The sequence below is a fragment of the Nilaparvata lugens genome, chromosome 13 (genome assembly GCF_014356525.2).
Source record: "Nilaparvata lugens isolate BPH chromosome 13, ASM1435652v1, whole genome shotgun sequence".
In the NCBI taxonomy this organism is placed as follows: Eukaryota; Metazoa; Arthropoda; class Insecta; order Hemiptera; family Delphacidae; genus Nilaparvata; species Nilaparvata lugens.
Window position 1 is genome coordinate 26,176,921 of NC_052516.1, and position 24,349 is coordinate 26,201,269.

A 24,349-nucleotide genomic window follows, 5' to 3' on the forward strand; every position below is an offset into this window, starting at 1 on the left:
TTATATTCAAATTGAGATACCGTATCAATTAAATAGTTGAAGAAATACCACCGACATTGGAAAAATGTTGCTTCATTATCTGAGGTGATACACAGATTTTATTATTTGAAATTTTTGTATTCCAAAAGACATGTCCATTTCACTAGTAGCCTGATATAATTATTTGCTTAATTTTGTGAATTTCTTTTGTAATCCAATCAACTCTGAGAGTAATCATAACACATTTGATTATACCAACAATGGAATAAATTACCTCTTTCGTAATTGAATATAATAACTACCATAAGACCATGGAAAACATAGATTAAAATAGTCACTGAGTACAACAAAAGAGTTGTACGAAAAATAGTACACTCCTTGTAACCATGCCACTTCTCTACATTGATTCAGATTTGGACCATAAAATTCTTACAATTTAGATTCAAAAACAAAATTTTCTATAGAAGTTCGCTCTAACAAACAAATACCCACACTACAAGTTCAAAATTTCAATTATATTTTTCACAACACTTGAATACAGTATACAACGCTGCTGGTTACAATCGAAGAGAACCTCTTCAGTTGATCAAATAAAGTTACATTTTCTATTTAAATCCAATCATTACACAGATGATAAAATAGTTGATCGAATAACACTATGTTAAGTTAAAATAAGTTATCAGGAATAAAATAAAGATTAATTTTAAAATAAGCACCTTACAATAATATGAGTATAGTCTAAACATAAAATCACAGATAATAACTAAATAATAATATATATTCGTATGGCATTTATTGTTACGTAAACAGACCAATAGTGGTATAGTAGCGAGATTTACTCCAGACTGTCAGCATTGGTAGAATGGAAAGTATCGATGTTAAATATATATGAATGCTGACAGTTCAAAGTGAATGTCACTAAAGTTTCATCTCGCCATAATAAACAACTAAATTACATAGTTTCAGCCCAATATGGATACAAGTATACAACTAAATGTGGAAGAGAAATTCTTTGATATTGTTTTCCAAGACGAAATACTTTATAATAACTTATACTATAGTGAGGTCACGACGTAATAATGGCAGTGTAGGAAGATAGGAGAAAAGGATTGCCAGATCTCAGCTTTGCCACCCAAACAGCTGATACTGGTATATCTGATGAATTCAACTGTTCATTATTGTTGAAAATAGTAAGTCATATTCTATTTGTCAAGAAATATATTTTTTAAATATGTAATAATGAATTTTCATGATTGAGATAAAATATTATGTCAACAAGTTGAATTTCTACATTGTTGATAAACGATGTGGCAACATCGCATTGCGTGAAAGAGATAGCGCCATCTGCTTTGTTGAACGATAAACAAGGATAGCAACACCATTGCAAATCACACACTGCCATTATAACGTGGACCTCTTTATAGTTGTAATCTATAGTGGAGTCCACGTTATAATGGCAGTGGAGAAAGATAGGACAGCAACGTTGCCGATCCTCTGTCTTGTCAATGCCTTCTATAGACGGTAGCTTATACATGTTTATTGATGTAATATTAACTGTTCATTCTCATTTTAAATAATCAATTATATTTTATTAAGCAAGAAATTAAACTTTTCAATAATTTTTGATCTCAGCCTTGCCACCCAAACAGCTGATACTGGTATATCTGATGAATTCAACTGTTCATTATTGTTGAAAATAGTTAGTCATATTCTATTTGTCAAGAAAATATATTTTTTAAATATGTAATAATAAATTTTCATAATAGAGATTAAACATTTTGTCAATTAGTTGAATTTCTACATTATTGATAAACGAGGTGGCAACATCGCAATGCGTGAGATAGCGCCATCTGCTTTGTTGAACAATAGACAAGGATAGCAAAACCATTGCAAATCACACACTGCCATTATAACGTGGACCTCTTTATAGTTGTAATCTATAGTGGAGATAGAAGCCATAATGCAGAGTGCACGTTATAATGGCAGTGGAGAAAGATAATTCAAGTCATCTAAATTCAAAATTTATAGTTTTCATGTTTATTTTGGACTAAAATTTTATAAAAATTGTACACGTGAAATTCTAACCTTATCTTGGACTTTGTTACAGTACCTATAAATTTGGAAGAAAAATAGCAAAAGGGTTACTTTATTATTTTATCTTCTATAATGTTATTGCATTAGTGTCATTTGCATTGTAAATGAATAAATAAATAGGACAGCAACGTTGCCGATCCTCTGTCTTGTCAATGCCTTCTATAGACGGTAGCTGATACAGGTTTATTGATGTAATATTAACTGTTCATTCTCATTTTAAATAATCAATTATATTTTATTAAGCAAGAAATTAAATTTTTCAATAATTTCATAATGAAGATGGAATATTTTGTTAATTAATTATTAATTCTACATTGTTAAAAGACGATCTGGCAACAGATCAAAGTGAGAAAGAGGTAGCGCAATCTGCTTTGATGAATGATAGAGAAGGAAAGCAATATACCATTGCTAATAAAACACTGCCATTATAACGTGGACCTCACCTCACTATAGACACTGTGCTTCCACAGTCTCAGGTCGATGAAGCTACTCCCTACGAGCAAAATAAATGGATTCCTCATTTCTCATTATAAAGTAAGAATGTTTTTTTAAATATTTATTTGGAAACACAGTGTCTAGATTAAAACTAAGAAATTCTTTCATTGGTTTTCATATTTTCAACTACAGTAATTATTACAAGTATAAATAAAAATAAAAATCTTAGTACCCTTTTTTGAATTATTTTTTATTATTAGTGATAAAATAATTCAAAAAAGGGTACTAAGATTTTCATTTATATTAAAAGTAACCCTTTACAGGAAAGAGACAATTATTACAAGTAGTATTTTCCCCCAAAAATATATAAATATAATAGAAACTACTCAATAGTTTGCTCGGAACCCATCTTAATTAATTCGTCTTACCCAATTCATCCCTATGAATACAGGGATGTTTCAATATTATTACTTTGATCAGTAAAAATGTTGTAATGAAACACAAATAGTAGAACTATCCTATAAAAATTAGGGCCCTTTTCTAGGACACTTCAATCTATTATGTACCATTAAATCTATTGATTCAAATAATTTAATAAGACTGCCCTACAAACCGTTGCATAAATACCACCAACAATACAGACTAAGAAAAAATGTGTTACAAACAAGATAAAAGAAGCATAATTAAACATAAATTTCCAACATAACGGCCCAATGAAGTACCTAATATTGACAACCGGTTATCAGGCAATAATCGTCAATCCTTGTTTGATTTTTAAACCCTCGTTAAAAATATACAATTGATGAGAAATTGAAAATTTGGAACTTTCTAGCTATTTGTTGTGGATTTGAGTTGGAATTTCTCAATGAAGTAATATTGACAACCGGTTGTCACAACACAAAATTGAAACCCCAAATCCCCCACATCATTAACTGTAATCAATTCTAAACCATTATCAGTTTAAACTCAGTTTAGAAGTTCCACTCTAAACTTCAGATAGTTTCACTCTATCAGTTGAAAAATTTCACTCTAAACTCAGTTCAGAGTTTTCAATTTAGATTGATAATGGTGAAGCAACCGAAACTAGTTTCTCTAATGTTTTAGAAATAGACAATGTTACAATATTCAAAGTAATTTATTTAATTTGCGTAAGATCCCACATCTTAAGATCTTACTTGTAATTTTAAACCGAACCGGTTTGAAACGCGCTTTCATTATAGCAGAATCCTTGATTTTGTAATGACATAAAAATGTTTTAAACAATACCACAACTTGTAATAGAAGTTAAATGAAGATCGATGATGAAAAATTTGTTGAAGAAAATTGTATAAGTTTGGAAAGATAGTAAAAGGAAGATGAAGGAGAATAGAGAGAAGAAGATGATAAGATACGGTAGGAAGAGCTGAAAAAGAGGATTAGGAAAAAAGAAAACATGAGAAACTTAGAAGTAGAAGAAAGAGAAGAAGAATTCAACATATCTAAATACAACGAAGATACTTTTTCTAATGAATTTGACCCATCTCTTGTGGTAATGTTCCATTATTTATCCCTTCTTTAAAGTATTAGGCTCAAAAGTGCCTCATCTGATCCCAAACCCAAGTATTAGGGTTGTAGGATATCCTATCTTTTCACCAGCAATGTTTTGTTATAAACTACTAAAATAGAACATAATATCAAAGATCAAGAATATAATTACGTTCTACAATTACTTTTAAAAACTATTTTGATGTCAAATTTATTAAAAATAACTAACACAAAGGTAAACTACAGAATTTCTGTAAAATTGATAAAATTTTAGAATAACTTACATCGTAAGGTTATTAGGCTACAGCATAGCTGTAAAATTATGGCTTAATTGTGACTTTCAAATACGTAAATTACATAAGCTCAGCTAAATGTAGAAACTTAGCTTACAGTTGAAAAAGTTTGGTAATCACATTAAAAAATTATGAAAATGAATAGATAGCTACCTAAAACAACTACAAAATAGAAAATCTAATAAAATTGTATGAGTCGATTTCTTTTAAAGTTGAGTACATTGTTATCTACAACCTCCAAAATATAAAAACTTCTTTAGTATCTTGAATTCATGAATATTTTTTAAAAATACATAGCTACATAAGATGCCTGCATAACAGCTAATAGGATAACTAATCCTTCTTATCAGAGTTGATTAAAACATACACCATGATACCTGGAGCGTTTGTAAAAACGTATATCTTTCAAAGTCTCAAATTTATTAATTTCTAAAAATATTATTAAAATGAATGCATAGCTACCTAAAACGGCTGCCAAAAACTCATCTTTCGACAAATTATTTGTCTAAAGCTAAAATGTATGCATAGCTACCTAAAACGGCTGCCCAAAACTTATTTTTTCGACAAATTATATGTCTGAAATTAAAATTAAGTTAGTTTGTTCTTATTTCAGTTGTGTTCTAGATAAATTTGAAACACTTCTGCTTGTCGTGTGGTATTCGAGTTTTGAACAGGACTGAATCAGCTCGGAATTGGGTGTTTAATAATGGCGTATACCCAAATACCTGTGAAAAGAACATGAAATTAGAATATTGATGAATCAATAACTAGTTCGATTATCCAATGAAAGTTCTATAAATAGAATTAATGACTTCTGCTACTACAAATACTGATCGAAGAACTTGATAGCAGAAGGAAATTCGTTGAGTGAAATTGTCCATAAGAGTGTAATAATAAAAATATCGTGTGACCTGGCTGGCTCAGGTCTGGTGTCAGAGTTTTCAGTTCTGACATGACTTAATGCAGCCGGGAATGACGGCTTACTAGAAACGTTAAGGGGCCATATGAATAAAACCAAAGCATATGCTCATGAGCATGAGCTTGGAGCATAAGGTTTTGCTCATGAGCATTAGGTAAAAGCATAAGCATTTGCTCATTTTTATATGAATAAGCTTTACCTTATATTCTTACCTTATGCTCCTGAACTCTGGAGCAAATGCTCACGGATTTTAAAGATTTTTCATCAGCTGATTCGCCTTTGTGGTCTTACTTAGTTTTTATAGCCTCACGTAAGCGCTAAATATGCAAGTATAGACTATAGACATCGCTTGTGTTTGCGTCGTCTGCTCTGTTCTCTATCCAAGAATTGAGTTTTAGGTTGGTTAGTTGAGTTATGAATTTTGAAATAATTGCGTGAAAAATGTCATCTCTATAATAATTTTCAGCATAATCTTATAATCTCAATGGCCTTCTTATAATCGTCTAAACTCTCATCTTCTTAAATGTCTACCTATTTCCTATTCTGTGATGGCTATCTTTATATCGGATAGGTATCTTTTGTATTTATTCTTTTGTAGGAATAATGGTGATATAAATATATCATGGTTGAATCTAAAAAGAGTTTTATAGTTCTCAACTATTGGTTGTGATCGTATCTGTTATAGCTTCCTCTTACTCACACGAATTAGTTGAGCCATTTTACTATGAGCAAAAGGTGAAAAGCTGCTCCAGAGTAGACTCACCTTTTTTGAAGCATTTGCTTCAAAAGTTGAGCAAATGCTCTAGTTTATTCATACAATTTTGAGCATAAGCTTTTACTTTTGAGCAAATGCTCAATATATTTTTTTGATGAGCATGAGCAAAAGGTTTTGCTCACGTTTATTCATAGAAAATGAAGCATATGCTCCACATTTTAGAAGTATAAGCAAATGCTCAACTTTATTCATATGACCCAAGGTAAGGGTTCCAAAAGAGTTAATATACGACAAATCGGTTTTAGCACAAGAATGTTAAAAAGGGGTTGAAGTAAGAAAGTAGAAGGATACTTGTTTATTCGATTAAAAAATATTCACGATCATAAATATAGAACGTGGTACATACCTGGGTAAAGAAATTTATACACTTATGCCTTTCCTGAAAATGTGTGTCATCTTCTGATAACGAAACGGGACATCCTGGACAACGGAAAGTCCATCTTGAGGTAACCTACAAAAAATACAACATTTCATGGAGATTCTTTAATGAGTTCGACAAAAATTGAAAATGTTAGACGAGTATTCAAGAAGAGAGTTAAGGCGCATATATCAGTGACGGGTACTGGGAAAATATAATTTCCATGAGTTCTAATGGAACTATTTCCACTAGGCACGACCGAAAGAGTATGTATAATGACATTAGAACTTATTAGAATGATATTCTCACTGTGCCGGACAAATTCACTAATACTGATACGTGATAATCCGCTTTGAAGAGAGTTGGAGATAATTCAGGTTTAAAGAATAAAATTCATTGTATTAAAGCTCATCCATTCTTTAAAAGATCAATGAAACAAAGAATTGTTTGTCATTTACTAATATATTCACAGTGATAATTTATATCGAAACAAACTAAGTATTTGTCATTAATTTACTTTAAAAAGAAAGTGATAGTAATTTGTCGATGATAACTATAAAACTAACCTTGAGTGAATGAAGGTTTTCTTGTGATATGCGTTACTAGAAAATGTATTGAAGTAGTTCTATTCTTTAAAAAAAACCCAGTAAATCTAGTATTTAAATTTACATTTTTGAACAGTGGTAATTTTCAATTTAGAACTATAGCCTAAACTAACTGGAGGTTTTCTTGTTACATACGCTAAAGCCAGAAGTGGAACTCACGTAGGTCACGAGTGGAGAGGCCAAAACTCACCACTGCTAAAAGAAGGGCGGCCATTCAGGCAATACTTCTTGGGACCGGTGAGGCTTTTGAACCTGCAGTTTTGGAGGGACAAAAAGAAAAACCCAATAAACCAGAGGTGAAACTCCAGGCACAAATGTGGGTCAAGAGGCCAAGTCGAGGGTGGCCGGGGTGGCCCTAGAGGCAGTTTGGCGTCCCCTCTCTCAGCAGAAGGACCTACAAAAAGGCCAGGAGTGGAACTCACGTAGGTCACGAGTTTGTGGGTGGAGAGACCAAACTTCACCACTGCTCAAAGAAGGGCGGCCATTCAGGCAAAACCTTTTGGGAGAGGTGAGGCTTTTGAACCTGCGAAGTTTCGGAGGGGCAAAAAGAAAAAAAAAACCCAAGAGATCAGAGATGGGTGAAACTCCAGGCACAAATGTGGGTCAAGAGGCTGAGTCAAGGGTGGCCGGGCGCCCTAGAGGCAACTTGGCCACGCCTTCCTCAGCGGAAGGACCTTCAAAGAAGGCCAGGAGTGGAACTCACGTAGGTCACGAGGACTAATCAGTCTGAAGAGACTGCCAAGCATATCACACTGGATTGCGACAAGGATTGCAACCAGATGTTATAGTATGTTATAGTATAGGGAAAAACTCCTGGTTCTTGTAAAGGACACAGGTATTGGTTTGCCTAACTAACATACTACTTAGGAACACAATAAGCTTCTGTTGACGTGTGGGGTTCTTTGAACCTTTGGATCCTTGAATCCGTCAGTCTTCTCAAAAACTAATAAAACTAAGATAATGGAAGTATAATTTTAAAAGAACAGTTATAATTTTCAATAAATAACTATAAAACTAACCTTGACTGGAGGTTTTCTTGTGATATGTGATACAAGAAAGTTCATGGCTATATCTTCACAATTCATGTATTCGTCTACTTTGTCCCTTATGGCTTGAGGGAGATGGTAAGTGTACATATACATATAATACTTATGTATAAAAGCTGCACCTGTTAATATAATACAATATTCATTAGACAAATTACATTCAAATAATATTTATTCCACAATAAAAGCATAGTTATAATAAAAAATAACACAATTATTGTAGAAAAATGTAATGGAATACTCCTACGGAGACTGTACATCTGTGTATATAACATGGTTTAATTTTCCAACATTATTTGAATATCTCAATTATTTACAAAACACAATTCATCAAAATGATTGGGAAAGGACCAACAGGCACAGTTCAACACTATTTCTTCCCCCGAATTTCGATTCATACTCTAGTCCAAACAGTAGGTTATGTTTAGTTCACTTTTGAATGAACTGTAGAACTTTTCGGAAATTTACATCAAATAACAAAATGGTGAATTTTCATCACAGCAATATTGCTGAAGTTATAATAATTATGATGTTATTTGTAAAAGTAATATAATATATGGTAAATTTTCACACGATATTCAGGGTGTTCTAAAAAAGGTGCCCATAAGTCAGGGCGTGATTCCTCACATCAAAAGAAGAAAAAAAGTTCTAATTAACATAGGTCCGAAAATGCTTGGTTACCAAGTTATACAGAGTGGAAGATTTCGTCTGAATTTCTGTGCCCCTGCTGAAACGAAGCCCTACGGGTATTTGTTTGCTGTTAATTAAGATATACAATTTAGCGTACTTTATGTAAAATGAACTGAAAAATTAAATAAAACCGTTTACAGACCTGTAGCTACAGTAATGTTTAAGATAATAATAATATTTTATTGTCATTAAACTTTGAAAAAAAGCAATAGACAACGTCACAATCGTTATTTGCATACACATACAACATATACATATAAAATGTAAACAATAAATAACAGAACTTTACAATAATAAAATAACTTAACTTAGAAATGAATTGAACCATCATTCGAAGCTAGGAACTCAGTAATAATATAAAAGGGATGTCCAACCAGCCACTCCTGAAGCTTACGTCTAAAAACGCTGATGGGATAATCTTTCACCTGTCTTGATAGCTTATTGTAGCTTTTGATCCCAATTACTTCGTAGCTCTTTGTTGATTTCGTTAGTCGGTTAAAAGGAACATTTATCATTTCACGATGCCGAGTGAAATGCCCATGTATGTCCTGCCTACGTTCAAGGTGGAATATATTGTCAATTGTATACAGTATAACCTTAAAAATATATACATTTATTACTGTACTATACATTATTTTCATGTCCATGAACAGAGGTCTACAATGGGCAAGGAATTGTGCACTAGAAATTATTCTAACAGATTTCTTTTGGAGTACAAGCACACTCCGTATATAACTACAGTTTCCCCATAAAATAATTCCATATGATAGCAGACTATGGAAAAACGCAAAGTAAGCTGATCTCAAATACATGAAGGTCACATGTTCTTTTACATGTGACGAAATACAGGAAACTTGGTCACGAAAAACAAGTTTCTTTAAGGTTTTAAGCAGATTTACTATGTTAAATGTACAATAAACACAAAATATTTTTTTACAGAACTTCTAGAAAATTCAATTTCAAAAAGAAAGATGTAGAATAAGTCTATAATAGACAAACCTTGAAAAATAATCCTTAATTACTTACAAAACGCATGAAAAATAGAGAGCTTAACAGATTTTGTCTATTTTTCATGCGTTTTGTACGTAATTATTAATGATTATTTTATAACAGCCAACAAATACCCGTAGGGCTTCGTTTCAGCAGGGGCACAGAAATTCAGACGAAATCTTCCACCCTGTATAACTTGGTAAATAAGCTTTGTCGGACCCAGGGGTGCCCAGCCCCCCCAAGGGCAATGGCGCAAGCCCTCCCCCAATCCAAGTGTAATGCCCCCCCCAAAGTATCCCAATTCCCAACCCTTTAGTTTTTTGCATTAGTCAGTGTATGACAATAAAATTCACATCTTACATTCTAATCTTCCGAAGGGCATTATTTACCTTTGTTCTTGTGAGGAATTCTTTCTGTTTTCATAATATTGTAAAAATATATACCATCGTTTCTTATCTCTTTTAAAATAGAAATAAAGTATCTTTTTGAGACTAGCAGTGCACCCGTTCTTGTTCGGAAGGACTAAAAAGTACTATATTACATCAGGAATAACTACATTACAAATATTTTAATAGGATATTGAAAGATAAGTAAGGGAGGCTCTGCTTTTTAAATGTAAAGGTTACTTATAAAAAGTTGAATAATAATATCATTTATATTCTTTTATTGCAAAAGAATATTGCATAGCAATTTTGGTGAACATTCATACAAATTTGGAACAATTTTATTCATACAATATATAATGTCGGCAAGTTTAGGTATTCTAAATCCTATACTATTAAACGAGAAATTTCTGTTTAGATTTTTATATGTTTGTATTTCACCGGATCTCGAAAACGGCTCTAACGATTCTCACGAAATTCAGAACATAGTATGTTTATAATATAAAAATTCGATTGCACTAGTTCTCATCCCTGGGGAAACTCGCTGAAGGACATTAAAAGAATTTATTCATCCTTGGAAAAACAGCTGATAATTTCGTTGTCTGTTGATAATGGAAGTGAGTGAGCGAGTGCATGTGTGTAGGACTCAGACAAAATTATGACTCAGCTGTTGAACTTTTGTACCTAATTCAATCAGGTACTTAGTGGCAGTTGTAAAAAAGCCGGTTAAATTTTAATCCTGATTAATAATTCCAGTAGAACCAATCAGATAAGCTATCTTTTTGAGATGGTCTTCTGTGATTTGGTTCTCGTGAAATTAATCAGGATTAAAATTTAACATGCTTTTGTGAGAGAAATTTTTGCATTCCTCTGCGAATTAATCTCAATCCACTGTGATTAGATAGAACCTTTCTATATGAACTATGCATATTTATTATAATTTCTTCTTTCTTAATAATTCTTATATGCTTTTGTAGGTACCCCAGATCGGAGCTCGGTGCCCCGATATTTATCATAAATTGCAACAGGTTGTCACTGATGTTGTGTTGTTGGTAGTATTTACTTTTTAACATTACAGGAGTAAAATAATAACACAAGTCGAACAAAATGTATCTTCAAATGGTTTGGTTTTTGGAATAAAGATATCATCTGAACAAGTACATTTTGTAAATTCTATCTATTAATACCAAATATCGGGGCACCAAGCTTTGCTCGTTATTTATTCATTGATAAACAGAACTCAATTCTTTGAAATGATTGGGGAAGGACTAACATGCACAGCCCAAAACTGTTTCTTCCCCGAATTTTGATTTATTCACTATAAAATTTATAGTTGGAATATTTAATATTCCAAAAAGTAGGTTATGTTTCACAGACTTAAATTCAAGTGAAATTTTCAGTCCAAATATTTGAAAACATAAAAGTTCTAATTTAGATTGTTTACATATCAAATTGAATAACAAAATAACACTCACTAATCACTTAGAACTGTAAAATAATGATTAACTTTGAATATTATGATATATACCATCTCATTACAACAAATCAGTTTACTGTATTTTGATTGAGTCAATTAAAATTTCTAGATTTCTCGCGAGATACAATGAGCTAATTGATTACACAGCTGATCTCCCACACAGGCACACACATCTTCTGTTATCGACAAAATCATCATCTGTTTTTCCAAGGATGAATTATCGTTTTCATGTCCTTCAGGGAGTTTTCTCAGGGATGAGACCTAGTGCAATCGAATTTTGATATCATAAACCTACTATATTCCGAATTTCGTGAAAATCGTTAGAGCCGTTTCCGAGATCCGTTGAACATAAATAACCATATAACCAGATAGCCAGATAACCAGGTATAAAAATAGAAAAATACAAACAGATATACAGAAATTGCTCGCTTAATATAATAGGATAACAACTTATAGTCCTGTCAAATGGTCGTTTTTCAGGAAACAGCCCCGAAAGAATTTTTTTCGATGATTCTATTTGTATTTTGGGGCGCTAAATTCTAATCTGAAATTTGCTCACATGCCAGAGGGCGACTTCACCCCCAAAATTTTGGACTTTTTTCAAGTTTTCCATTTAATCTCAAGAACCTTGAATTTATCGAGATAAAGCATTCTCTATAAAATATTAAAGATAATAAAATTTTATTTCCAATGAATTGACTGGTCGCGCAGGACTACTTTTTGGATTTTTTATCTGAAGTGTTCCACAAGATACACAACTTTGAATGTGTGAGAAATTTGTGATATTTCCGGATTTCCCCCATTTTCACAGTCTCGCATATGCAACGTTGCGTATCTTGTGGAACACTTCAGATAAAAAATCCAGAAAGTAGACTCTAGGTTGTGATGAATTTTCTCCTCTTTTCACTCTCATTAATTATACTTCTGTTTTCAATGCCGTTAAAAAGTTACAGCCAATTGAATGATGATCTTTATTTTATTTTTCTTGCGATTTTACTGTTATTAAAGAGTCTCTAAAATGAGTACAATACATGATAGAAACTTGCGATTGGTCTTAAATGAGAGAAAATTTCATGCTCTATAAGCTGAGTTGCCATAAATTGATCTTGCATCACTGTTTATATCGAAAAACTGTCGAGACTGTAAAAATGAGAAAAATATAGAAAATTTCTTGATTTTTTGAATCAAACGTATCTTACTTCACGATTATATTTTTACAAAAATCATTCATCTCACATAAAAGAGGAGATTCTTTTAGTTTGCGATGTTGTTTATAATTGCATTTCCATTTCAGAGAAATTAATATCATCATAAAACGCCTTCGAAATTAAAATAATTATTAGATTAAAATGTACATTACAATATTTAACTTATCATTGTGCTTTTAAGAAAATTAGGTTGCAACAGCAAGGAAACTCAAAAACAGGACCATTAAAAATTAAAATCAAGCAAAGGAAATCAGAATAATAGTGGATGATGAAGTTATAATTTATTTTTTTCAAAGATTTACCTTCAAACTCATAGGCTTAAAATTACTAAAATTCCTGCATACAAAATATTATTATCAATTGTATTTTTTATGCTTTATATTGAGTTACACTTTGCAGAATATAACATTGTAAAGGTGGGAAAACGTATTAAAATTAACTACATTAGGATATCTCTATTTAATACCCTGATTTTTCAGCCATGATTCAAAATGTTGACATAAAATATAAAAAAATCATGCCCCCCCAAAAATGTTGATGGCGCAAATTGCGCCATGCCCCCCCCCCTTGTGGGCACCCCTGGTAGGACCTATGTTAATTGGAACTTTTTTTTCTTTTGATGAGAGGAATCACGTCCTGACGTATGGGCACCTTTTTTCAGAGCACTCTGTATAAATGTTTGATGCATTATGAACTGCGATTTTGATATGATGATTAGTACAAATTATAATGAATCATATTATTCAGAATATACGAATAATATTATATTAATCATGATAAATGATTGAATGAGATCTTGTCATTGATGAATAGAGATGAGCTTACCAGTTAAAACCATGGACAGTTCGCATGAGTAATTGGAATTATACAACCAACCACCATAGTTGAGATCTAACGCATGGAAACGTCCGGGGAATCCAACCACTCTATCACGTTGTTCTCTCCAAACTCTGAAAATCACAAAAATATTAACATTTGACCACCAACTCTGTAATATTTCAATTATTTATTATTCGAATAAATTATTAATACAAGGCCAAACCATGACTACGATTATAAGAGAACAGAGTCTACGTAAAACTGATACTTTCAATTTCCAGTATTTGATGGAAAAAAATCTACCTGCAACTTCTGTTTATATGTTCAGATGTTTATATGTTTCGATGTTTATATGTTTCGATGTTTATATGTTTGTATTTCACCGGATCTCGAAACCGGCTCTAACGATTCTCACGAAATTCAGAACATAGTAGGTTTATAAAATAAAGATTCGATTGCACTAAGTCTCATCCCTGGGAAAACTCGCTGAAGGACATTGAAAGGATAATTATTATTCATCCTTGGAAAAACAGATGATAATAATTATTTCGTCGTATGTTGGTGATGGAATTGAGTGAGCGAGTTCATGTGTGTGGGACTGTGTCAAAGTTATGACTCAGCTGTTGAACTTTTGTAATCATTCAATCAGGTAGTTAGTGCCGGTTGCAAAAAAGCCGGGTTATTTTCAATCCTGATTAATTCCAGTAGATCCATCTTTTCTAAATGGTCTTCTCTGATTTGGTTCACGTGAAGTTAATCAGGATTAGAATTTAACCGGCTGGGATTTCGTGAGGGAAATTTTTGCATTCCTCTGGGAATTTACTGTGATTAGATAGAACATTTCTGTATGAATGTTATTATAATTTCTTCTTTCGTAAGAAATTTTTTATGCTTTTGTACTCTAGAGCGAAGCTCGGTCCCCGATATTTATTATTATTTAGCTTATGGCAGATACACAACAATATAGCTCATGAATCTCAAATGCCTAGATATACACTGTATATTTTCAAATTCTTTGAGATGTTGTTTGGTTTTCGGTCAGGAGAACAGAAGTTTGTCTGACCGCCATTATTTATTTATTTATTCATTCATTCATTGTCACATTACATCAATTTTTTGAGTTTCACTCATATGACTGATGACCTGTCAGTATTACTAGATCTAATTTATTATTTTAATTACTAAACAATATTGTCAAGTGCAAATAATAATTTAAAAAAGCATGATTATACATAGAATGCCTCAATTTATACCAAATAGTTGTTTATAATGTCTATATATGTCTATATGTCTAGTAGTATAATACTACTTAATTAAAATTGTGAAATGGAGTACAAGGTTTTTTCAATTAGAAATTTTCTGACTGCTTTTTTAAGCAGTCATTTGCTAGTCCATTTAACGTTACCCAATGAGCAACATGGAGGCGAACTAGCGTTACAGATATTCAAGTTGAAAATCTGATTGCTGGAACAATTTTGAGGTTAAAGATTACTACCTGAGTAATCTACTTGTATTACCAATCATTCCAATATAATCGAATTTTGGTACGAATTATATTCATAATACCGCATCCACACTATCGCCCAATGCCGCATCCACACTATCGCCCAATGCGTACTAATGACGACCAGCGCCAGAGTGTGGATGGGTGGTTTGCCAGCGCTCGCCTTCATTGGCCTTCGCTTGCCATCGCTCCGATTTTTGTCAAGCGAAGGCGAGTGGCCAGCCGAGCATCAACGTATACATTGCAGTGTGGATGGCAAGACCAACGTGGCCAAGTTTACCAGCTTGACCAGCGACTTGGCAAGTCACTGGGCGATAGTGTGGAGTGTGGAATAGGAGATGGCTATCTCCAGTGTAACTATAGTTCTCTCATTGAGAACTATGACTAGAATGACCATTACTAGGCATAATAATCAACAACGAGTTTTCATAGGATATGAGATTGTGCAGTATGACGAGAACTTGAATAATTATAGTCCCTATTTGAATTCATTGGGGAAATTTCTTAATAAGTTTCTATTTATGAATATCCCTAAAAGATTTTTGATTCAACTGCTTCAGAAAATGTTATGTACTGTAACAAGAAAAATATGTGAAGATCTTTTGACACACTTCTTTGGAAAATAAATGTGATTTCTTGCAGTTAATTCAATATTTGTTTTTTCCTTCGAAACACACTTTTTGTAAGTACAAGCAAAAAATAAAACATTAAATCAAACAAACATAGAAATTTCAGTACATTTCTATTATAAATATTCTATTTATTTAATAGTATTTTTAAATATTATTTGTAATTTGTTACCTGAATCCAAACATAATTTCGTCATGTCTCAGATGTGCATCGTCGTCTACTGATAAAACAGCTTCAGTTTCTACTGTTTCGTATGGCACAAAACGATTATTCAAACTATTTGTACTGGCCTTCACTACCTGAAATGGAAAAAGAGATTTAATTCCAGGAAGATCTTTAAAATACAATTTCATCCAATAAATTCATAAACATATAATGGTGTAGAATATACAAGGATTGATAATAGCAGGATGGAAAAAGACTGGAGCTAAATTAACTCAAATGAATCAGTCATTTGAGATACAACATTAGTCATTTTCCTGTCAAATTTAGTTAGCAGTTGAATGTAGTTCTATATGAATTATCACATCGATTCCTTTCAGAAATAATAGACAGCCATATAGCCGAGTTGACTAAGACGTTGCACCCTTCAGTCTGCTAGTGCCACCTGGTAACGGGTTCGAATCCCATCGAATAGGCATGGACGTTTGATTATCTCATAATTCACCCTCGCACTTCCCATTACCCAAGCACAAGCTAAAAGCTCATGTGGGCATGAAAAAAAAACAACATGAGCCAGAGCTTCCTTTGCCAGTTCATAGGACTCTTTGAGAACGCAATCCCAATTGAAGTCCTCAAAAGTTATTCCTCTACTGAAAAATGTTAAATTTTGATTAATGCTGTTTCTCAAATGTCCGATTTCAATAATCTTAAGATAGTGCCACACATAATTTTTGAGGAGATAATAATAGTTATTTGTATAGTTTTATAGTAATTTGAGTATGGAAATTAATAATTTATACTTACATGAACAGGTACTCCAATGTCAGGCCAATGTAAATCAGCCAATGGTAGTCTGGGAGAGTTCCACACGACAATTACCTGAAAAAATAATTAAATTTCAAAAATTATTTCAGTTTAAAAAAAAATCCTCTATAACTTACTTTTTATAACGTATCATGTTCGTTGTAGTACCTTCAAGTATAAAATATATTATTATAATATAGCTCATTACAAAACTACGAAAATCTGGAAAAATGTCGACTCAAATACCTGAATACAACTCAGCTAGTTGATAAAATGTTACTGCAAAGTATAGTAGCGTCTTGGTGCTGTGGAAGGGGTGAATCGGTCCTGGGATCAACTAGTGAGACCGCGACTGTACTTACATTGATAAATTTTATTTCATTTCTTTCTCTGACCTCCTACAAAAGGGTACATGGATCTGTCAAATTTATACAACAAGAAAATAATGTGTACTATCATAGAGAAACAATAGCGTGAGTAGAAATCCCATGGTATAGGGAGTTTATGTCGTAACTTTTACTGTTATCTCCAGCCGATAGTCCACATAGTTCTTTCCCGTGAAGCTGTTTGACACTGGTAGTCTCTCATATTGAGCTGTTTATACACTCACACCCCAACAAAACAGTAAAAATCGTCAGTAATCGGCTTGAGTTAACAGTAAAAGTTGCGACATGAACAACTCATTATACCAAGGGATATCTACTTACGCTAATGTAATATTCTTCTATTGATTCAATGACACACAATTATTTTTAAAAATAAATTGAACTCCTATTAAAAATTTATTTCAAAAATAAAATATCCATTGAACTCCTTCACTGAATATGCACCAATAGACAGCAGCTTCCTTCTCAATAGAATTCTAAATTTCCTTTCTGATAATTCTTTCCAAGTGAGATGGCAACAAGTTGTACATTCGAATACCCGAGCTCTGTAAACCTCGTTCATACATGCTACTCCGGTGCGCATCCTCTATCAAATCATCTGTAACATTGATACTGATATTGTGATATTGGATTTTTAATCTCACTATTTTTCGTAATCTTGAAACAAGAAAATTATTCGTAAAACTAAACTTGTAAACAAATATTATTAAAAAATGAACATTAACAAGAATAATTTTTCAAATTCAAATTTTTTTATTTATTCAAGTAAGTTACAATACATTCTGGTTCATACACGAATCTACAATAAATTACAGTACAACAGCCAATTATGCAACAAATTTGACATATTATGAAAACTTATTAATTACAATGAAGATTGAATGCAACATTAGAATATTGATAATATAGTATTGTAATATAACTACATAAATCAGCGGTGTTTCAACAATGAATAAATGATAATTTCAATGAATAAATATACACACCACTATATATTATATGTGTTGGGGTATAAGTAATTAGTTGCTTATTGCGTGTAATAATTACTATTTACAAACTTCATTCACTGATATGGAATTAAAGCTTTTTATAATAAAATTAGTAAAAATGTATAATACAAACAAACAAAATTATGGAATTAGTAAATAAATATTAATGTTATATTAAGGATAATAATAAGAAAGGTTATTTTTAGAAAAATGAAAAACAGTAAAGAGTGGAATGAAGAATAAATAGTTTCAATATTTACAGTCTAACTAAATTTTCACAATTTTCCACTCCAATATCAACCAACCAGGAAAATAAACTTTTCTTGAACCTGTGTCTATTGAATTCTTCCCTAATGTAACTTGGTATTGAATTATAAATTTTTGGTCCCAAATATGTGTAGTTTCTTTGCCCAAATGTAGTGTTCATCCTTGGTACTATTGAATACGTGTTTCTCTGCCTTGTTTGATGGTTATGATCTGCCAGTCTTATGTGTTCGTTGTTTCTCCTCATTCGCGTGATGATAGCCTGGATGTAGAGTTGTCTTACACTCAGTACTTTACTGTCCTTGAAAAGAATGTTCGTGGGGAATTGATTCTCCTTGAAGCCTATTATTTTTAGTATTCGTTTTTGAAGTTTATAGAGAGGTTCAACATGTGTAAAATTCGTAGCTCCCCAGATAATTATGACGTATCTTAAAATTGATTGCACTAAAGAAAAATAAACAGTTTTTAATGTCTCATAGTTGAGGATTTTACGGAGTTGATAGAATTTGTAGAGAAGCTTCCTGATCCGGGTAATTGATAGATTAATGTGCTTGTCCCATTTGAATTTGTTGTCCACTATTGTTCCTAAATATTTTATTTCATTGACTTGTTGAATTGAAGGGCAATCACACGGGTTGTTGGTGCTTCCACAGTGATGCAGGATTATTGAAGAATCCGGTGGTCTCGTCCGTTCTGTCAGAGAAAAGGCTAAAAATTTCGTTTTTGTTGCATTTACTGTAAGCAAATTTTCTCTTAACCATTTATCGACTTTGATCAATTCTTCCTGTGCCAGATTAAAAACTTCCTCCCAGGTGTTTCCTTCAAATAGTATACACGTATCATCAGCAAAAGCTATTACTCTTCCTCTTATCTTAATTGAACATAGCTCATTTGCATATGCCAAATACAGAATTGGCCCAAGAACTGTTCCTTGGGGAATCCCAAACATCGTTTCCTCTGAACTGAGATGTTCTTCAACTTTGACTTTTTGACGCCGGTCACAGAGGTATGATCTACACCATGCTAGAGGAACTCCTCTAATTCCCATGGCTTCTAATTTCTTCAGCAGCAAACTGTGATTAACAGTGTCAAAAGCTTTTGCTAGGTCCAGGAACACTGCTGCACATTTTTTGTTATTTTCTAGCTTATCTGTGACAAAATTTGACAATTCTAATACCGCATCTTCTGTACTCCTCCCCTCACGAAAACCAAATTGATTCCTAGATAGTAAGTTGTTTTTTTCCATGTAATTCACAAGACGTTTCTTTACCAGTTTTTCCAAAATCTTAGAAATATTGCTTATAAGTGAAATAGGCCTGTAATTGGTGGCATTTGTTTTGTCGCCTTCTTTATGTAATGGTCTAACACATGTCTCTTTCATAGCTTTTGGAAAAATTCCTTTTGACAGACTTAAATTAAATATGTGAATTAATGGTTTTACAATTACATTTTTTATCGACTTCAATGTTCTATTATTGATTCCATCAAGTCCTGGAGCACTGTCATTTCGCAAACTACTAATAGCTTCAAGAAGCTCATCTTCAGTTACTGGGTGAAAGTAGATGGAGTGTAGAGTTCTTGTAACAGGTCTATATTGGGATATGATTTGGTCTAGTGGTTTTCTTAAGGAATCTATTATTGTCTCCGCCATTTCTTCACCTACATTTGTGAAAAAGTTATTCATGTGGTTGAGCACAGTTTCTGGATTTTCCTTTAGATTGAAAATCCTATCATCTATTTTAATAGCATTCAATTTCATTTTTGTTTTTGATTTAGAGTCAGTAGCATCTTTGATTACTTTCCACATTTTTTTATTATCCTTTCCAGCTTCATACAATTCTCTCTATAGTATTGGTCCTTTGTTTCATGAATTAAAGCTGTGAGTGTATTCCTATACCGACGATAGAAGTTGGTTAAGTTAATGTTGTTTGGGTCTTCCTTTCTTCTTTTGTTGAGTAGATTTCTGGTTCTTATTGCTGCTACTATACCTCTGGTGATCCATGGTTTGATGGGTTTGTACTTCTTCTGCCGCCGATGCTGCTTGATATTATTTTGTATATGTTGTCTCAGAGTTGATAAGAAGGTGTCATAAGATGTATCTGGATTATTATCTTCTAAAACATGAATCCACTCCTCATTCAGTAGTTCATTCTTCAAGCTATTAATGTCTATTTTCTCGTTTATTTCATGTGTTCCAGTTCATTTGCACTATTTCTCGAAATATGTTGCACTCCTAGAATTGTGGTGAAGTGGTCAGTTATTGTTGATTCATAAATGATTGGAAAAAGATTATCTCTGGAGTTGGTAGCAATGTGATCTATGCAAGAAGCAGTTTCTGTTGTAGTTCTGGTTGCTTGCTTAATGCAGAGTCTGAGCCCATGCTCGCTTAGAAGATCGCAGTAGTCATTCAATTGATGATGTGGACGAATTTGAAGGGTGTTAATATTCATGTCTCCGGCACATATGACTTGTTGCCCTCTTAATTCATTCAGGATCGATTCTAAGTCACTCAGGAAATCTGTAATATCATTGAAGGACGGTGATCTGTATATTGCAAGGATGTTCCACTTTTTGTCTGCTGCATCCAACCGAATATGTAGGACATTTGCCTGGTTAATATGTAGCTCAACACATTGTACATTTATACTATCTTTAACATAAACAACTACACCATCATTTTGTAATGGGTTGTTTATGGTGGAAAATACATCATATCCTCGAATGGACTGGAGTACAAATTCAGTCCTAATCCAGCATTCGGTTAGAATAATAACATCAAAAGAAAAATTAATGTCGCACAATTGAATCATCAGCTCATCAAAATTTCTTCTGATACTCCTTATATTGAGACAGAAGATGCTCAAATCACAAGAACTCAATGCTGCACAAAGTTGTTGACTGTTGTTGATCACTTCATCGTTTATTTCTTCAAAATAATCAAGATCCTCGAAGCTGAGCAAATTTGATAAGTTGTTGTTACTCATTATTTAAACTCTCATTAATCCCTTCCATGTTTCTTTCATTCCAGCTTAAGAGAAACTCTTCACTAACATCCTTTAGTTTTCGAATTAGGGTCAGCACTAAATCTTCTTGCCCTGTTGTGATATATCTGAAGGTTTGTGTGTGTCTGCTCATTGCTACTATTACATGTTGTGTGCTGTTATATATTCCAAGTTGTTTTTTATTGTTCCTTATCAGAACTACATTCTTGTGAGTTAAGCCCTGTGCTTCATGAATTGTATGGACTTTAATTGAAGGGTGAAGTTTTGATTGCAGCTCTTCTAGCACTGTTTTCTTCTCGAGCTGAGTGAATGTAAGAATCAGAGTGTTAGGTTCAAGTGGTCCAAGTTCTCCATTTGTTATTGGAGGTCTGACGGATAACAGGACCTCATTTTTCGTACCAATGTCCTGGTAGTAGCTGGAAAGGATGTAGCAGACGTCTATTGGACACCTTCTAGTTACTGTTTGATGGATTCTCTTCTCACAGAGAGATGAAATGTGTGACCATTCAGCTGTTAATTTACTTCTCTCTATGTAAGGTATTTGGTTTGAATCTCCTAGCAGAATAATCTCAGAAGCACCAGCGAGAGATGAGACAAATCCCACGAAACCTGCATGCATTAATACTGCTTCATCTATGAAAACACGTTTGTACTGCTTTTTTGATCCGTTTATTATAAAAGATGAAACTGTTCTATAATCCTGTTTAATTATTCTTTCATATTTATTTTTGTGAATTCTATTCACCTCTTGCCTAATTTCATTTATTCCAGCTCTTGTCTGACACAAAATGAGATCTTTACCTGGTGTATGTTGCTGAAGGATAAAGTGAGTTTTACCACACCCTGGAACTCCATCCATCCAAGTTATTTTTGGCATCTTACAATTTGTGATGTCTACTTTTAGAATATTCTTCAGTAGCTCAGCATTCAGCATGATTTGGGTGTCTCTACTGACTAGAATATACTTTTCCTTAGTTAAGAATGACTTTGTTGTTTCATGGTAGGGTACGTATTTTCCTTCATTTTCAAAACAGAAGCCCATTCGATATGTAGTGGATGTCGGCCACAGGAAAGTCTTAAGTCGATTGTCGTAGATGTTCATCTCGTTTTGCCTTATCTCTTGAATACATGCTGCTGAAGAAGAGATATTACTATTCAGTGATGATAGTACTCCCCTATATAAATCCGCATTCAGAACATCATACTGTTGAATAAAGTTCCTGATTTCTATCATACTGTTCAAATAAGCATAAAGAATAGAATCATACGGTAGGTATCCTTTTGGACAATCTTCAGAGCCATCGTTTTCATGTGGTATATCCAAGAACTTTAGATTGTTTATTCCTCTGTAATAGAATACATAATTCAGGTTTTTTTTTTAATTACTAAACTTAAAATGTCCAAGCATGTAAACTCGGAGTCAATATCAAAAGAATCTATTCCAATCGTAATGTTGTATTTATTTATCGATGCATATTCGTCTATTACCAGTAAGAAGTCACGGATACCTAATTGAGCCTCATTGTTATTATTTTGCGCTAATATCAATGTCAATGAATTTTTAACAAGATGAAAACGAATTGAGCTATTATTTACGTTCCGTAAATAAACAGTAGGTAAGCTATTGTATTCATCTTGACTCAGCGTTTTCTTCTTGATTGAATGTGCAACGCCTTCTGAAATACGTAAACTATTTTTATTCCAGCGAGCTAATGATAAATTAAAATCTGTATATTGACCAAAGCTGAAAATCAAAGACGTCCTACTTTTTGCTGACTGTTTTATTAATTCTGTTTTTTTAATAGATGATAGGAAATCTTGAATATCTATTTTTATATTTGATGCTGTGAATTTATTTGATGATTTTGAGCTGGAAATTCAATTTCTAATCTTTTTAAGCACTTCCATAATTTGTTCGATCAATTGATTGTTGCAATGCTTTCACATAGCTGGGACACTTTAGATAGTTCACTTTGTGGTCTGAGGGTTTATCAGCTCTTTTGCAGTTAAAACATACTGGAGGTTTATCGATTGAAGGGCAGGTTTTGATGTTGTGTCCTGTGATGGAGCAATGACCACAGATATCTTCTTCCTTTTTACAATGTTTTGTGATGTGCCCATAGACTTGACATTTATAGCACCTTTGCACTGCATGGTAATCATTAACTCTACATGATGTCATATCTATAAATATTTTTTTCTTATTAATTATTGCTTTCCTAATTTCGGGTTCACATTCTACTACCCAATGCACGGAATCCTTGTTTTTCGGCCCTAATTTGAATGATGGCTTGCAACCTTCTTCAAATTTTTGTTTTTCTATTCTTGAATTGACAAAATTTTTGTTATATATTTCTTCAGTTACCTCTTTGTTAGTGAGATCAGATGGAACATCATAAACAATTATCCTGGGTTTTTTATTTTGGGGCTCACTTATCTTGATTTGATCATTATTTACAGCTTTATTCTTCAATAATTTCTTTTTGTCCTCTAGAGAATCCAGAACAATGAGTAAACCTCCTCCTCTAACGGGTACTGTCTTTTTTATTTTAATGTTATCCTTTCTCGCGATGTTGGTTTTCAGTGTTCCTTTTATTTTTTCACTGTCTTGTTTCTCATTACCGGTGGAATTTGAGGGTTTAATTAAGACTACCTGTTCTTTTGGAAGGATTTTCCTGACTTGATTATTGGACTGGGGATCGCTTGAAGTAGCTTTTTTTGGTAGTTGTATCATGTCTGCGTAAGTAATAGGCCTGTCTTTATTTTTAATTTCCTGAACAGATTTGCTTATGTCCTGTAATGAGTCATGAATTTTCGGATGCCCTAAAGAATCACTTATTTGGCTAATAGTAACTGCTCTCGTTTCTACTTTCACGATTACCAATGCTAATTTTTGAACTAATTCTAAGAAATTATCATATTCGGCTCTGGAAACCTTGTTTTTTTTTAAATTCTGACGAAGCCCATTCCTTGAATTCCGAAGAGATACTCTTCATGTTCATTATGTCTGTGT

General features: G+C 32.9%; 1 protein-coding gene across 1 annotated transcript in view; it reads right to left on the reverse strand.

The window, feature by feature from the left end:
* Positions 1-473: 473 nt before the first annotated feature.
* LOC111049614 (exostosin-3) overlaps positions 474-24,349 on the reverse strand; it is a 41,491-nt gene continuing 17,615 nt past the window's right edge. The window contains exons 11-16 of the mRNA XM_039440174.1: positions 16,696-16,770; positions 15,901-16,028; positions 13,602-13,726; positions 8,002-8,150; positions 6,366-6,470; positions 474-5,050 (exon numbers count right to left, since the gene is read on the reverse strand). Coding sequence (XP_039296108.1) covers positions 4,946-5,050; positions 6,366-6,470; positions 8,002-8,150; positions 13,602-13,726; positions 15,901-16,028; positions 16,696-16,770 — 687 coding nt within the window. The 3' untranslated portion in view covers positions 474-4,945. The remainder of the gene's footprint in view (positions 5,051-6,365; positions 6,471-8,001; positions 8,151-13,601; positions 13,727-15,900; positions 16,029-16,695; positions 16,771-24,349) is intronic.